We start from the raw sequence: 15,638 nt of genomic DNA, 5'->3' as shown, positions 1-15,638 counted from the left end.
CTTGGATCCTAGTCTAGACAATTAAAGTTCATTTGGGGGCGTAAAAAAATAACATTAAATTATCCATAGAAGAGCCAGACATTTTTGGCAGGAGCTGGTCATTTAGCACTTACGCATTTCAGAATGCCAGACCCGGGCACCCCAGAGATGGTGTGAAAGAGACTAAATGGAATATAATTACAATGGCAACATCCCAAGAATGTCAGTTGGTGGGGAAGCCTGTGTTTTAGTGGTGTTCCCGTCAGTATCACTCAATTAACTTCTACATCTGGCACACTTTAGTATATCAAAGATATGCAAGTCAGACAGGTCAAATGCTCCCTTTTATAGTGCAACATACCCCAGCTCTTCTGCAACACAGCCCTTCATAAGTCAAAGCAGCCATTATAGTGAAGGACAGAGTCCATCAGACGTTGGAAATGTCTTGCATGCAGACAGAACTCTGTATTTCCTTCTCCCATTAGGGAGATGATGTTTCTGTTTTAAGTTAATACTAAAACCTTGTCCAAGAACCAAAACGGCTGCTTCTTTTAGAGGAACTGTAGAGGATCTATAACTGTAAGCCAGGTCATTACTGTACAAGAGAACGTGTTCTTAATTATCTGGTAATAGAAAACGTACTGCAAACTTCTACTGTTTCGCCTCACATGAGAACATGTGTTTCTTACCAGCATCTCGCGTGTCCACTACAAAGTCAGCCATCTCAAACGTGCGGCCCTCCACCAGCCCCTGGCCGAACACCTTCACCCTGCTGGCGTCTCCAATCTCAGACTGCACCACCATGATGGTGATTGGGCTGTTCGCCACATGCCGGCCATTTTTCTTGATGCTGACCAAGTGCTCTCCAACTTCCCGAGGGATGAAAGAAATACCTGGAAAAATTACAGAAGGTTACAGATAAGCTGCAGCCTCGACAGACAGAACATTTGGTAGAAATCATCATTATTTGGCAACTAATAAGTTATTGAAAGTAATGCCTGTCCATTTATGGGCTCCTCTGGTTTTATACGTTATACCCATGTCTTCTCTGTGTAAGCGGATGGGAGGTAGTTTCATTAGACTCTCTTACCAATGCGGTTGTTGGGCTGTCTTTTGAGCAGACAGGGCTCATCTCTGCCTGAAGGTGCTTTAATGCTGGCTGTGAGCAAACTGAGGTCAGTTTCAGTGATGTCCAAAGCAAAGTCGGCAGCAGAGCCCAGCTTCACTTGAGACCTTCTCTTATTGTCCTCTGCAAGCACAAGCAAAAATACCAAATTTAATATAAGTGCCTTAAAGCAATATAAAGCCAATGGTGCCGACAGTACTTACTGCAATACATTCTAAATACTAGAGCATAGGTATTTCATTGCTCGGTTTCACTGTTAACTTGAGCTGTGTGAATAATTCTCACCTGTGATCCGAGCAGTGAAGGGGCTGCCAGCTATGTGTTTGTCGTTGTATCGGACCAAGATGTTGTAATCTCCTGGCAGTGTTGGCAGATACGTGACCGTGCAAGTGCCATCCTTATTGTCAATGCAACTTATCTCTGCCTTTGATGGGCCTTCAATGGCCAAGTCAAGCCCACCTACCACAACATAAGATGGAATCTTGGTAAATTTAACAACCAGTCAAAAAGCATTTCATATAACGGAGACACTGAATTTGTTGATTACTAAAAGTGATTGTGATAATTCAAACTACAAATGTAATAAAATCGATATATGCATAGAAATAAGTAATGATTATTATCTTTGATCATTTAGATTTAAGACCTATAGAAATGCTCCAAAATCAAATATTTTTAACATTGTCTCTCATTGAAGGTTCTGACTTCTCTTCTGTGAGATTTTTGGACTTTTTAGAGAAGAAAGGTGTGCACGTCAGCAGTGAGTATACACTTAAATAAATAGCAACAGCCCAAGCCTGCAAGTGCCTACCTTCTGCAGCGTCCTCAGTGTAGATTGTGAAAGTGGCTGATTTGTTGGCAACTCCATACACAAGGCCCGGCCCATAAGCAGTCACATTGGGGCTGTTAGCATTGTTGACATAGAACTGCAGAGGACTCTCTGTGAAGCAAACAATGAGTACATTGAGTGAGCAGTCACTGATCTATGTCAGTCCTGGAGAAAAAAAAATGATGATTGCACAGGCGTTTCGTGAGAGTGTAAAAATGATAAATCATTGAGATGGGCTTTATCCTAAGGTGAACTCTGTCTTGTGTACACATGCAGCACTATTTCTGAAGAGCTGAGGCAATGAAACACTGACCGTTGCAGATTCTAGTAACCTTTTCTTGCAAGAGAGACTTGTGGTCACCCAAAAAGTTTAATCAGGAACAAAACACGCTTATTTGGCACTCTTGCAACCTTTAGTGTAGGTGTAGCATATCCATTCTGGAGCCTGTCAGAAATGTAACGTCAACAATAGACAATGGCCATTTTATCCAGCCCCATTGTTAATACTGAACAGGATATCCACAAGTGCAGTAAGCCCTGAGTCACTGTTTACCCTGGGCAAATTACAACCCATAGGGCGGAAGAGGCTTCCAATAGACACAGGGATTCAAAAGACCATATATGCCGTTGCTGCCTTATATGGTAAAATAACTGCTTTGGGCAGGGCTTGTAGGGCTTGTCTTGTTGGCATTATGTTCAATACTTAATCCCTGCGGTGGCAGGTGACCGTGGTGGATTGGTGACTGGGATAACGTTAAAGCAAAGCCTTTGTACAAGCCTGTACATGAGGAGCCCTACTCAACAGATCCTGTACTTTAGCAACGCTGTACAAATTCCCTGAGCCTGATGTCACACACAAGATTTCACCATGCCAAAATAAATCACAGCCCAAATGATATCTTTTCTGCTCTCCCACTTCTCCTGAAAGGTGAACTCCTCAACCTCACAATCAACAACTACCCTACATTATTACATTACACCTTAAAAATTTACGTTTTTGAAAGTGTTCAGATTAGAAATTTGACCCAGACATTACAATATTAACTTGTGCGTTATTGTTAACTAAAAGACTACTTTACTACGAACTAAAAGACAGTTTACTTCATTACACTGACCGAACGTCCAGCACCCACATGTAGCAGAGCAAGCCACAAAACCTTTACCTATGGTACACATTTTAAAGAATTTAAGCTTTTCATCCCCTGGTATACATCCGGTTTTCAGCAAGTGTTTAAACTGCAGGTCTACACAGGGTTAAAATGGCTTTGCACTGTGTTTAGGTCTGTTTTGGACATTATGCTGCTTCTTGATCAATCTGACAAACATTGAGGTCTGGGAACCCTCTGCTTGCTCATGCTAGTGTTTTACGGCCTGTTCTCATGTGGATTGAGAGATTTTCAGTTGATTGCCGTCTAAAACACATCTCTTTATTGCCTCACGCCCCATAGTTTATGTAGGAGGACAGCCAACTTTGGCCAAGGAGAACTTTAAGAGGCTCATTCAAATTTCACCCAGTTTGGAATACACTGCAGAAACTAGGGACACAAGCTGATAATAAATAATAGTAAACATGACCTAAATGCTCATTGCTACTGGTAGAGAAGGCAGAGAGCCCATTTTTCCTTACTCGTACCTGGTATGTGAGAGCCATTGTATTTGATGTGCATCTCATGTAGCCCTGCTTCTGTAGGAGCATATTTCACAGTGACCGTTCCATCCTTGTTGTCAATGATCTCAGGCTGGGCTGTTTTGCCTGATGGCATGTGAACTTCTCCTGGAGAGGAAAGTGGTGTCATTTTAACTAGCTATATGATCAGAGCCATATTCCCAGTATAGCTTCAAAGAACTGTCCCAGACCTGTGATTTCGCCCTTCCTGAAGGCAAACGGTATCACCATGTCAAAAGGCCGGAAGCCAGCGCCATTCATACTGTTTACTGGAATGTATGCTCCATCTGTGACCTGCATGTGAGAGGAGATTAGAAAACAAAACAAAACATGCGTTAACCATGCACACATTGGCTCTAGGCCTGAGAAGGTCTTTCAAAACCTTTCCCCATTTCAGAGAGTAACCCAATCCATTATGAGTGAAGGAACTGCATGGGAGCAGAAAAGGTGAGTCTTGCAATTCAGCTGCAGCATAGACGTGCACTGGACCGATTTGACCGAGGGAAGGAAAACAGAAAATGATGATTCTAACTCCCAGCACACCTGGAACAGTCTGGAAAAAGAGAGGAAGTAATGAAGCAGGACAAAAAACCCCATAACCATAGGAACCGAGATGGAAAGAGGTATTGGCACATGCTGGCCTTCTTTATATACTCATGAGTTAAATATAGGGGGGTTTTATATTCAACTGCACCCCATTTTCCTTGTCTGGTGGAAACTTGGCATGACTGGGCTGGTATAAGGGGTCAATAGAGAGACATGGGACATGAGGTGTCACAACCCCTGGTCGAAAAGCGGTTCACAGTTGTGTTCAAAAATATTAATCTCTCAGCGGATGAATAATGGAAAAAACAGACGTCTGAAGGTTTCTAAGAATAAAGCATGGCAATGCTTGCCTATGCACTACATTAGCCTGGATGTGTAACTGTAGTTTGGTTGCCATGCAGGCCACTTCAGTTTATTTAACAGCAGATCTGCTTCCAAGCAAAACGAAGACACTTTAAAATCCTTTCAGACAGAGTTTCCCCAAACCTCTGCCACAAATGAAACATGCTAGAAGGGGGGGGGGGCTAATCGGACACAAAAGAGAACAGAGTGCCCGTTCAGGGAGGGGCAGGAGGACATGAGCCATAAACGGACAGCCATTTCCTGAAAAGAACGATGCTTGATTGGTCATAACGAGGCAGAACTGGATGGAAATCGCTTACATCACAACAGGGTGGGAATAGAGAAGAGGGAAAAGGTGGAGAGAGAGCGAGAGACCAAGACAAACAGGCGGATGATGAAAGTGTGCACAGCCTGGAGGTCAGTGGGAGGGCTGAAAAAGAGGGAGTGGTGACGGCAGTGGTGTGTTCAAGCTCCCTTAGTAGGTACACACTGTGTGGAAAAAGGAAGGGGATGAGAGATGGATGAGGGAGGAGGTGTGTACCCAGGGCTGGAAGCCTGCTCCTGGAGCAGCTTGGCTCAGTGGCTGCTGCTGCTGCTGCTGTTGTTGGACTGCCTGCTGCTGCAACAGAGGAGCCTCATCAGTAGCCTGGGAAATGAGAGAGTAGGGTTACACACCCACACATACACAAACAGGCCAGTAGGGCCAAGATTTCAAAACAAGGCGGGTCTAAATACACATTAATTATATACACAATCCAAATTGATACAAGACATTTCTAGTCCTAATGCATAAAGATAGCCTGAACTAGCCCGTTCATCAAGCTTCATTCATTATGACCTTAATTACTACACAAATGGCAGTGTTGTATGCACAAGACATTTACCACCCTTATGCAAATTATTTTGTGCCGTAGTCTGCAATAAGTGATCAGTAGAACCTGTAGCACCTGAAACGTCCATTACCCAACATGCAAGCTGGGCAAATGCTGGTTTAACCCTTCACTGCCAAATGTGCCAATAGCTGCACTACAGAATATGCACGTTCAAATCACTCATTTTCAAGCTCAATTTAAACTTATAAGCAACAAATCGGACTGCACGAATGCGTGTTCTTTTATCTGAAGGAGAGCGAGGCGATGTTGGTAGCTGAACCTCACCATGACTTTGAAGGGGCTCTTGGGGATGTTCTCTCCACCAAAGCGAACATAGATAACGTAAGTGCCTGGCTTTGGTGCAGTGTAGAAAATGTCAAAGGTTCCATCTTCATTCTCGATGACATCGGCCTCCACCTCAGTCCCGTCGGGGGTGACCACGACGCAGGACACCTTGCCTTTCCCTGCACCTTTAGTGTTCACCACAAAGCCCACCTCCTCCCCAATGCCGATTGTGGGTCCAATGCCAGGTCCTGTAGAATGAAAAGCAGATGTTCAGTATGTGCTGAAGAAAACGTTACCTCATGCACTTTATAGACCTTGTTCCTAATTTATAGTCATTCACGGTTTTTGTTTCAGCTTCAGGTTTTAATTTTCAGAATTAATCAACACAGATATTTGGGAACACTCTAGGTAAGGGGAACTTTTCTGGCAACTGCTTTTCATTCACTACCAAACCAGGGTTACTCACCGGTGACCGTGCACTTGCTGGCATCTCCTGAGGTTGTTGCTCGCACTCTATATGGAGATGTTGGGATCTCGTCGCCGCCATACTTTATCACAATCGTGTAGCGGCCCACCTTGTCCGGCACGTAGGAAACCTTGTACGTCCCGTCCTGGTTGTCCTGAATGTTGGCCTTCTTCGGTTTCCCGTCTTGGTCCTGAGCAAAATTAAATTCCACATATATAAACCCACAGAGCTGTCTGTAGCCTGTTCTTACACGCCGCCAAAAGCAGCGCGGTGACAGGATGACTAAGAGAGCAGAGGAGAGTTCAGCAACATGCCTCCTCCAGCCAAGAAGGAGCACAGAGTTCTGGACATGAACTGAGCTCAACACGCAGCGCAAGCTCTCAGAACCAGTCAGTAGGGGACAAAGGCAGCTACGAGTAGTTTACATCCTCTATAATCACACAGAGGAACTTCATCAGTTAGCAGACAATGAAAAAGGAGGAGCAAGAGGGTCATTTGTTTCTGTGGGGGATTACCGAGACAGACTCTCACTTAAGGGACTGAGTTTGGCTTTAGTGAAATGCCCATTTATCTCATCACAGCATCTCATGCTGATCCGCAGACAGGCTTTTGGCTGGAGAGGAGGAGACATGGAGCTAAGGGGAGAAGTGTTGCATGATTATCTGTCTAAAGCTAAACCGAGATGACCAATGTGTTCATTTCTCAAACACCCCAAGAGGAGATTAAATAACACCGTTCCCAAATGAGGAGATGAATAATGATATTATCATGGGCTCCTAGTAGGACTAGGAGCCCATGATAATATATGGTTACCTTGGACAGTTGTAAGCACTGTTTAATTTGGTTATTCCACGATAAACTAATCATACACTCACTGAGCACTTTATTAGAAACACCTGTACAATCTTTTGTTATCTAATCAGTCAATCATGAGGCAGCAATGCAGATACGGGACAGCAGATTCAGGTCATTAACACTTTTACCCCATTCTGATTGAAGTGGCCAGTGATTTAGTGATTTTGAGCAGGGTTTAATTGGTTAGGTCTAATCCAAGTCCGTCTAGAACCGCCCCCTTCTGGGATTTTCAGCAAAAACATCCAGCGAGTGGCAGTTCTCTAGACAGAAACTGCCCACATACTGGCTGTAGCCAACAGAAAGGCCACAGTAACTCATAACCTGTACAATTGTGGTGAGTAGAAAAGCATCTCTGAATGCACAACATGTGCAACCTTGAACTAGATGGGCTACAACAGCAGAAGACCAAGTCGAATTCCACTTCTGTCAGCCAAGAACAGAAAGCTGAGGCTGCAGTCTCACCAACACTGACCACTGAAGTATAATAAAATTGACTAATTTCAAAACAAAATGTTTCCAATGAAGAAACAGACACCCTCAGTATTAACACCATACTCCTAATAAACGGCTCTGCTATTGTATGGCAAGCAGAAAGTCAGTGGGATTGCTCAACTGCAAGGGACAGTTGTTTTCCATGCTGGGACTTACTCACCGTGATCTGCACCGACAGTTGGCCCTCGCCTGCGTCCTTGGCATCGATAGTGAACTCTACAGGCAGGCTGGCTGGCAGGCCTGTGGTCAAACCCGGGCCGCTAGCACGAACCTTACTGGCATCATGAGTGGGCAGGACGCGCAGCTTAAAGGGGCTGGGGGAAAAAATAATAAATAAATGACAGACAGTAGTGCACCGCAATTACACATTAAACGTTATTAGCAAAATCACCGAAAGCAAGTGAAAACATCTGCGATGGAGTCAGACTACCTGCGTGGAACCTCTTCATCAGCGTACTTCACTGCCACAGAATAAGGCCCTTCCACAGAGGGGGTGTAGGCTACAGTGTGTGTTCCGTCTCCGTTGTCCGTTACCTCAACTGGCTCAGCCACACCTGAACGCAAACAATCATTACGATAACTGAATTACAGCAATCTACCCTTATCTTCTGCTTATCTGGGAGCAGCCATGCTTGTAAAACCAGTGTTCACTCTAAACTACCACAGAGTTTTACATGCAACACAGACTAAATGTAATGCTAACTTTGTAAAGCTAAACATGCTAAAGCTTGCTAAAGCTTAAAGATCTTCCTTCCCTGTACCTCGCCGTTGTTTGGTCACCCTTTTAAATGCTACTAACTTTTCTTTTACTTTAATCCCCTGTTCCAGGTCATGACTACTGGACCTATAGAAATGTGCCAAAATTGGAATAATGCCTTTCTACATTATTTTTCATTGAGAGTTAATTTTTCCCCTTCTCCTGTAATGTTTTGGAGATAAGGTTTGTGTGACTGATAAGCTATTCAAAGTGCTTAACATGCAGTAATTAAACAGCATAAGTAGAACTATGCTATATAAAACTTGGCTGGCCTAACACAGATTTTCCTGAAGAATGTATGAACTCAGAGCAGACATTCAGAAAAGGTTCTCAGACTTGGTCTGTGGATCTGAGATCAGATTTTTTTGCCAACTGAATAAAATAACTGTACTGATTGTAACAGATCTCTGCTCAGCACACCTGCTTAAAGAAGCTTTATGATAAGAGGCACAGCGGTGGTATTAGATTAGCTTAAAATAAATAGTTTAAAATGGAGCAGAATTTTAGAAAAATATACTGAGAAACTAAATTAGATAAGAGTTTTGAAAAACAACCCCTCACATGATGCATTGTATTGTTTGGAGACAGTGAGCAATATTAGTATCACTTACAGGAAAAATAAATAAAAAATGAAATCAAATAAAACTAGGACAGTCTGGATTGTTGCAGCACAGGCCAGTATCTCACCTTTAGGTCCCGTCACAGCTACAGAAAGTGGCGCTACTCCAGCTTTGCTGCAGTCCACAATGAAAGACTGAGGGATTTTGGCTCGCACCCCTGAACCCATTCCAGGCCCGGAGAGCTTCACTTTACTGGAGTCCACCACATCCTTCACTGGCACCTTAAACGGGCTTCCTGAGAAGAGAATTAAAACAGAAATATAGTTTCACAAGTGCTAAATTGATACTGCACCATTTTTTCAGAGCATGTTCTTGAAATGATCCATCCAGTCCTTTAATTAGAGATTTACCCTCACAAAACAGAATGAGTGGTGAAAAAATTACAGGCATACATACATGCTAGAATAGCGGAGTTAAACAATGCATGCAAGATGTGATTTCAACAAAGTAGTACATTTAAACTGCAGCTAGGGTTAGATGATTACTGGTAATTGCTATGGTTTTTGAGGGCACTGAGGAATTGCAGCAAAAGTTCATTGATGATTCTTCAGCTTGCAGACTGAAGACTCAGACACAGCTGTTGGAATGCGTCAGGCTCCAACATACAGCCTCATCAATCCCAACAGGCATGTTTTAAAGCAGCCAGTAACACTATCTAAAGGATGAGTAGCATGTGGGAGTTTGAACTATGGGATCTTGTCCTCGGTATTTCATTTAAGACAAGCCATTTTCTACTATGAAAAATGCATTAGCTACAATGCATTCCTTAAAATTCAGTATATCACGTTACCGAGCAAAGAGCATCAGGAAGGTAAGGTAAGCGGAACCACATTAAGTACCTTGAATGTGCTGTCCTCCGTATGTAATGTTCACATCATAAAGTCCAGGAGCATAAGGAGTGTACTCCACGTTACAGCTGCCGTCTTTGTTGTCTTTGCATGACATCTTTGACTCTGATGGACCCTCAACAGTGATACCCAGGCCACCAATTCCAGCTCCTCTGCAAAAAAGAAAAAAGGCAATTGGTCAGTAACATTCCAATTTTGTTTTTATCAATGTGTCCAAATGTTTGTGGACACCTACTCTCCCATAATAGGAGAAAAACAAGTATTCATACCCAATTCATACCCTTGATTTCAGAAGAAAGAACAAAACAGGATCAGTTGTCCCAATACTTTTGTACATATAGTGCAGACCAACCCCTCCAGGTGTATAAATTAGTAGCTTCTTCTAGAGATCTTGTAATTTTGCTATACAGGACAGGTTTCCATTCATAAAATAAGACTATACACATGAACACTGTGAAATACCCCAATTTTCAACAAATGAACATTAAAATTAGATGCAAAGCTAAAAGTTCCTGAATCGTTTAAGAACCACAAAATGAAAACTAAACAATACGCAAGCAGTGTTTGAAGACCTACCATGATAAAAACCAAAGAGTTAAGTTGTAGTACCTAGTGATGATCGAGAACTTATTAGGTTTGTCAGTTAGACCTTCCTCCAGTCCAGGACCCTTAGCCACAACTCGTGTAGGATCACAGCCCTCAGCCACACCGACCTGGAATGGGCTCTTAGGCACAGGGGTCTCATCGTACAGCACTTCTACAGCATGAACACCTGTAAGCCACAACAGACATTTTTTTAAAAAGCACTGCAAGATTTAGTTATTTAAAAAGCTCAGCAGTAACACATAGTATGCGTTGTATTGTGATTTGAGCAGTACCATTTTCAAAGGGTGTGTACTCCACTTTGTAGGTGCCATCTCCCTGGTCAGCGATGACGCAGTCTGTGGCAGCGCCAGATGGGTTTTTAACTTGAGCCTTAATGTGCTTCCCTCCAACTTTAGTCAAAGCCCGTGCGTCCACAGTGAAGTCAGTGGTGGCCTCTCTGAAGATGCCTGGAGGGTGACAAGAGGGGGAGGGGAAAAAAGACTAAACTTAAGGCAAGTGATGCACAGAGGAATGGTATGGGGGGGGGGGTATATGGAGGCTGTAAAGAATGACATTCTTCTCATAAAGCAATTCATCTCAATCATAAAAATGTCAACGCCACTCTTGGGCTTTTGATGTAAAACTGGAATCCTTCACCAAGACTTTTATGATTAAGGACTCCCTCAGTTGAGGCTGAGGTCATTCAGAGTATAATGAGATCGAGTGGAGCGGTTCTGAAAGAAGAGGCACCCGTAATAACACGTCTCTGAAAAGAGGTAGTTAGAAAACCATGAGTCTAAAGACAACTCATGAGGTCATGGGAACCAGGAAAACAATGAGACTCACTCAAACGGGATAAAATCTGGATATTCCTTTAAGCTCCGAGATGTAGCATACCTGAACACAGTAGGGATTTACTGATCGGATGTAAAAAGGGACATATTTATATAAGAAAATTTAAATAATAAAAAATACTGGCTATAGTAAGCCAAATCCAACCAATCCCAAAAATTCTAAAGTGTAAAATGAGAGAAGCTGTCAATTTATTGCAGCTTTCTTCAAAACGGAGTTAAACTAGCATCACTATCAGGTGGCACAACCATCCAAGTGCTATTTTGGTTATTGAGAGATTGATGGGGCCATGCTTTACCCCTACGGATTCCAGAGCCAACCAAGCCCCAGAGCGCACAAGTGGCCTCACCCTACACTTTAAAACGCATTGAAATGTAACCTACATTATATTGGTTTCACCAACTTTACAGAAACATGTGAGAATCGTTAGTCTGCTCCAGGGCTCCCCCTGCAGTCAGGGAGTAATTCACTTTGCCCACACTGCCAGCTATACAACATGCATTTGTTGGCAAGCTGAGAGATTCAGAATTGGCATCGGCCATAAAGAAACATGTGCACCGAATTTGACCTTAAGACATACCCCACAATCATGTGCTTACCCTCTCCTGCCACTCCTGGTCCAAACACTTTCACTTTGCTGGTGTCCACAGCTGGATCCACCACCACCTTGGCAGGGAAGTTGGGAATAGTCTGTCCTCCGTACTTCAGCAGGAGCGTGTACATGCCAGCTGTCAGCGGCACATAGGTGACCGTGTACGTGCCATCCTTGTTGTCCAGCACTTCGGTCTTGGCCTTGGAGCCCGTGTCAGACACTGCTTCCAGCACCAACTGGCCAGGCCCGGCTTTGGCGCAGTCCACATTCACCACGCTGATCTCTCCCACCTTACCGCGTTTCAGACCAGAGCCTGAGGCCACCACCTTGGTGTGGTCGAAGGGGTACTGGACGTCAGCATGAAAGGGTGAACCAGGGATATGGACATCCTCAAAGAGAATATTGACCAGGTATTCTCCAGGCTCAGTCGGGAGGTAGGACACAGAACAGGTGCCATCACCATTGTCCGAGCATTCTATTTTGGCTTCGGTGGGACCCTCTACAGTCAGGCCAAGTCCACCTGTCCCAGCACCCTTTGTGTCAATGGTGAATTCGGCAGGGTTTCCAACCAAGCCTCCCTTCAGTCCTGGCCCAAAGGCTTTCACCTGGAAAGAACAGGTTTCTCAGGTTATAGCTGCGGGAGTCTCAAATGTGTTGATCACAACCAAGTGATATAAACTGAATGGAAGCATAATTCATTAAGTAACTAGGTGAGTAGAGCCTTAGACAGTTTAATTAGACAGTCTAATTTACCAACAGCCTAAAAAGCTTAAATTCCAAACCCAAAGCACTCCCACCTTGCTTGGATCTGGAGGTAGCATAGCATCCACAGGGAAAGGGCTCCCTGGCACTGGGTTTCCATCGTAAACAATATCCACAGTGTAGACGCCCTCCTCTTTAGGAATGTACTTCACCAGGCTGGCTCCTTTACCAGCTTGGGGCTCCACCACACATGGCACAGATTTGCCTGACGGGCTGGTGATCCGGGCTTCCAGCTTACCCTGGCCGCCAGCTCCCTTTGTGCCAACTGCAAATTCTTGATCCTGGCCCACCTCCACTCCTGAAACACAGGTTTACAAGCTGTAAGCTTCTAGTACTTGTTCTTGTTTGATGCAGCCAAGCATACAGCAAGCATAACTTGGGTGATCGACTACATCTGAGGTAATGGAAAAAATTCTGCAAACCGGACTTATAGCCTAGTAATCACTAAGGGATATAACAAAAATGAATTAATAAAATTCTGTAGTTGGTTTTGAAAACTGTGCTTCATATTTAATTCTGCGAACCTTTACCAAAATGTTCTCCACAAACCAAACTCCCAGATTTACAGCACTCGTTAGTATGTCAACAACTGTGTGGTGGAAGTTATAGAACAGCACATCACTCGCTGTAAAAGTGGAGAGTGCTGGCAGTAGAACGGACTGCAAGTGATTCATTAAGCACCACAAAGCCATGCGAGAGCGAGGGGGAAACGGGGAGAGCTTACGGCTTTCCAGGCCATTGACTTGGATCTTGCTGAGGTCCAGAGGGGCTGCCACTCCCACAGCGAAGGGGCTTTTGGCGATCGGGTCTCCTCCAAAAGTCACCGTTATCACCATTTCACCCTGAAGGGACAGAAACCATGAAACTTGATAAAGCCAAACATTCCTCATCTGAGTAACTGGAACAGTTTAGAAGAGTGAAGCTTCTTTATTCTTGCTGTAAAGCTGCCAGTAAATCTATCTGGGATGTTTTTATTGTGGGGTAGGGCAACACCTGTTGAACTGGCGTGTACTTGACTGTGTAGGAATAGTCATAGTTGTCGATGATTTCGAAGTCTTGGACAGGCTGTCCTTTGTTGGGGCCAGAGAACTGCACGTCCAGCGGAGCTTTGCCGGCTCCTTTGGTGTGAACAGTGAAGTGAGTGGGCTTTCCACTCTCCACACCTGCAGACAGAACCAGACAAAACAATAAGGGACAGAACATCTGTTACAACAGGGGCGGTAACTCACTAGATCACTCATTCTGTATCAAACACTTATATTAACATGCATTCAACACAGATTTTCTTTGTTCCTTAATTCAAGCAGATCATTTTTGCTAACACAAGTCACATGAAATTAACCTGCTCGAGCGAGCCCCGGTCCATCTGCTTTGACTTTAGATGAATCATGCGAAGGTTCCACTTTGACACGGAATGGACTGATCGGAATTTCCTACATTGACAAGATAAATAAATAAATAAATAAATCCTACTTTAACAAACGTCACAATAGGAGCACAAAACACTTTTGTACACTTCAGTTTGTCAGTACAATAATACTACATTCATTCTGCTTTTTCTGGTAGGTAGTGAGAAACCATGAGCATAAAGGGCAGGTGAAGAACCATGCGAATGCTATGGGTTGTGGAAGTACCCCCCTATTAAATATCATATTTACCTAGACTACCACAGCTTAAAATATTTTTATTTTTATTAAATAATTTAGAACATATTAACAACTTTTAATAACATTAAAAATGAGGCAATTCCACAGTGTTTATCTAATCTGAGTGAAGCACCAGCATTTCAGAGTGAAGCCATTTTATAGCTCCACCAGTCACTACAGCCTGTGTTACCTTTCACAACATCCACTGAAATGCAGAAAATACCACAAGTGTAAGGAACACTGCTCTATGGTACGTCACCCAGCAGATTATTGCCAGCTAACACGCAGCTTTCGACATGGACCAACTCCAGGTTGTTCGGTTTGATTGTGCGAGTCATGCTTGTGCATCGCTTTTAGCGTACATACTGTACTTGCATAGTAACATTAGGGAATGTGTACCTTTCTAATGTCCCAAGAACAAATATATTAGTAAAACCCATCCAACCACATGGGGCACCACCACATCACCACTACAGCAGCCACCTAGGGCATCATAGAAGCCACCAAGAATCTCCATTAATGACAATAATACATTACATTTGAAACCCCAAAAACCTAAAGCACTTCACTCACTTGATCCGTGAAGAGGACTTTGATGGTGAGGCGTCCAGCCCCTGGTGGGATGTACTTGACCGTGATAGTGTCGTTCGCATTTGGAATGATGTCAAAGTCAACGTCCTCTTCCTTGTCACTGATTACATTGGCATCACACTTGATTCCAACACTGACATCACCTAGAAATGAGGGAAAAAATGCATTTATTTTGCATATAACAGATGTAAAGATGACAAAACAAACAAACAAACAAAAAAAAGTACCTTCTCCAGCTTCTGTGCAATCCACAGTGAAGTGTGTGGGCTCATGAGCTTTTAGGCCAGTCCTCTCCACTCCAGGTCCAAACACTTTCACCTTGTGAGGATGACTTCCCTTCCCAACATTAATCTAAAGCAGAAGACCAATAAATGTTAAATCTTCAGCTTATTAAAACAATATATATAAAGTATATATTTAAAAAATCAAATTTAAATAATTTAAAGGAGCAATACGTTGCATTTTCCTACTTCACCCTGATTATGATCTGGCTTGGAAACAGAGAGCAGATATGATCTTGAATGGCAGTGTAAACACTGTAGAAAAGAAAAGCATCCCCCCCCAAACCAGAGAGCAACCAAGCCTTTACTTAACCAAGTAGCATCCATACCTGTTTCCATTAGACCACCTGCTACCTATTGCTCCTTTAATAACTGTAAAGCTGATTACACAGTGCTGTGACATAGAACACAACAGAAGCACATCCAAAGCACAATATAATTACACTCCATCACAAACTCAAACTAGTTCAGTAAAAAAAACAAATGAACACAATGAAATGCAATATTAAACAATGTCTTGCAGTGATTTATTTTAGGTCTAGTTCACAATTAAGACTTCACAATTAATCAGTCATTGGCAGAGTTTGATAATGTCCAGCTTTTTTAAACTAAATCACATTCTCCTTGTGATTTTCTTCAAAGCTTT

At 43.2% G+C, this 15,638-nt stretch overlaps 1 protein-coding gene across 1 annotated transcript in view; it reads right to left on the bottom strand.

Moving 5' to 3' along the window:
• Positions 1 to 15,638, bottom strand: part of flnba (filamin B a) — a 71,357-nt gene that overhangs the window by 12,617 nt on the left and 43,102 nt on the right. Inside the window, exons 14-35 of the mRNA XM_072666272.1 lie at positions 14,939 to 15,062; positions 14,694 to 14,854; positions 13,817 to 13,907; positions 13,468 to 13,637; positions 13,199 to 13,316; positions 12,510 to 12,772; positions 11,720 to 12,317; positions 10,562 to 10,735; positions 10,293 to 10,455; positions 9,675 to 9,835; positions 8,903 to 9,070; positions 7,889 to 8,012; positions 7,619 to 7,772; positions 6,112 to 6,301; positions 5,646 to 5,893; positions 5,030 to 5,134; positions 3,792 to 3,894; positions 3,568 to 3,708; positions 1,917 to 2,045; positions 1,391 to 1,564; positions 1,070 to 1,228; positions 669 to 872 (exon numbers count right to left, since the gene is read on the bottom strand). Coding sequence (XP_072522373.1) covers positions 669 to 872; positions 1,070 to 1,228; positions 1,391 to 1,564; positions 1,917 to 2,045; positions 3,568 to 3,708; positions 3,792 to 3,894; positions 5,030 to 5,134; positions 5,646 to 5,893; positions 6,112 to 6,301; positions 7,619 to 7,772; positions 7,889 to 8,012; positions 8,903 to 9,070; positions 9,675 to 9,835; positions 10,293 to 10,455; positions 10,562 to 10,735; positions 11,720 to 12,317; positions 12,510 to 12,772; positions 13,199 to 13,316; positions 13,468 to 13,637; positions 13,817 to 13,907; positions 14,694 to 14,854; positions 14,939 to 15,062 — 3,922 coding nt within the window. The remainder of the gene's footprint in view (positions 1 to 668; positions 873 to 1,069; positions 1,229 to 1,390; positions 1,565 to 1,916; positions 2,046 to 3,567; positions 3,709 to 3,791; positions 3,895 to 5,029; positions 5,135 to 5,645; positions 5,894 to 6,111; positions 6,302 to 7,618; positions 7,773 to 7,888; positions 8,013 to 8,902; positions 9,071 to 9,674; positions 9,836 to 10,292; positions 10,456 to 10,561; positions 10,736 to 11,719; positions 12,318 to 12,509; positions 12,773 to 13,198; positions 13,317 to 13,467; positions 13,638 to 13,816; positions 13,908 to 14,693; positions 14,855 to 14,938; positions 15,063 to 15,638) is intronic.

The sequence above is a fragment of the Salminus brasiliensis genome, chromosome 21 (genome assembly GCF_030463535.1).
Source record: "Salminus brasiliensis chromosome 21, fSalBra1.hap2, whole genome shotgun sequence".
Lineage (NCBI taxonomy): Eukaryota > Metazoa > Chordata > Actinopteri > Characiformes > Bryconidae > Salminus > Salminus brasiliensis.
The sequence above is the reverse complement of the archived record's forward strand: the minus strand, read 5'-3'. Positions and strand labels throughout refer to the sequence as shown.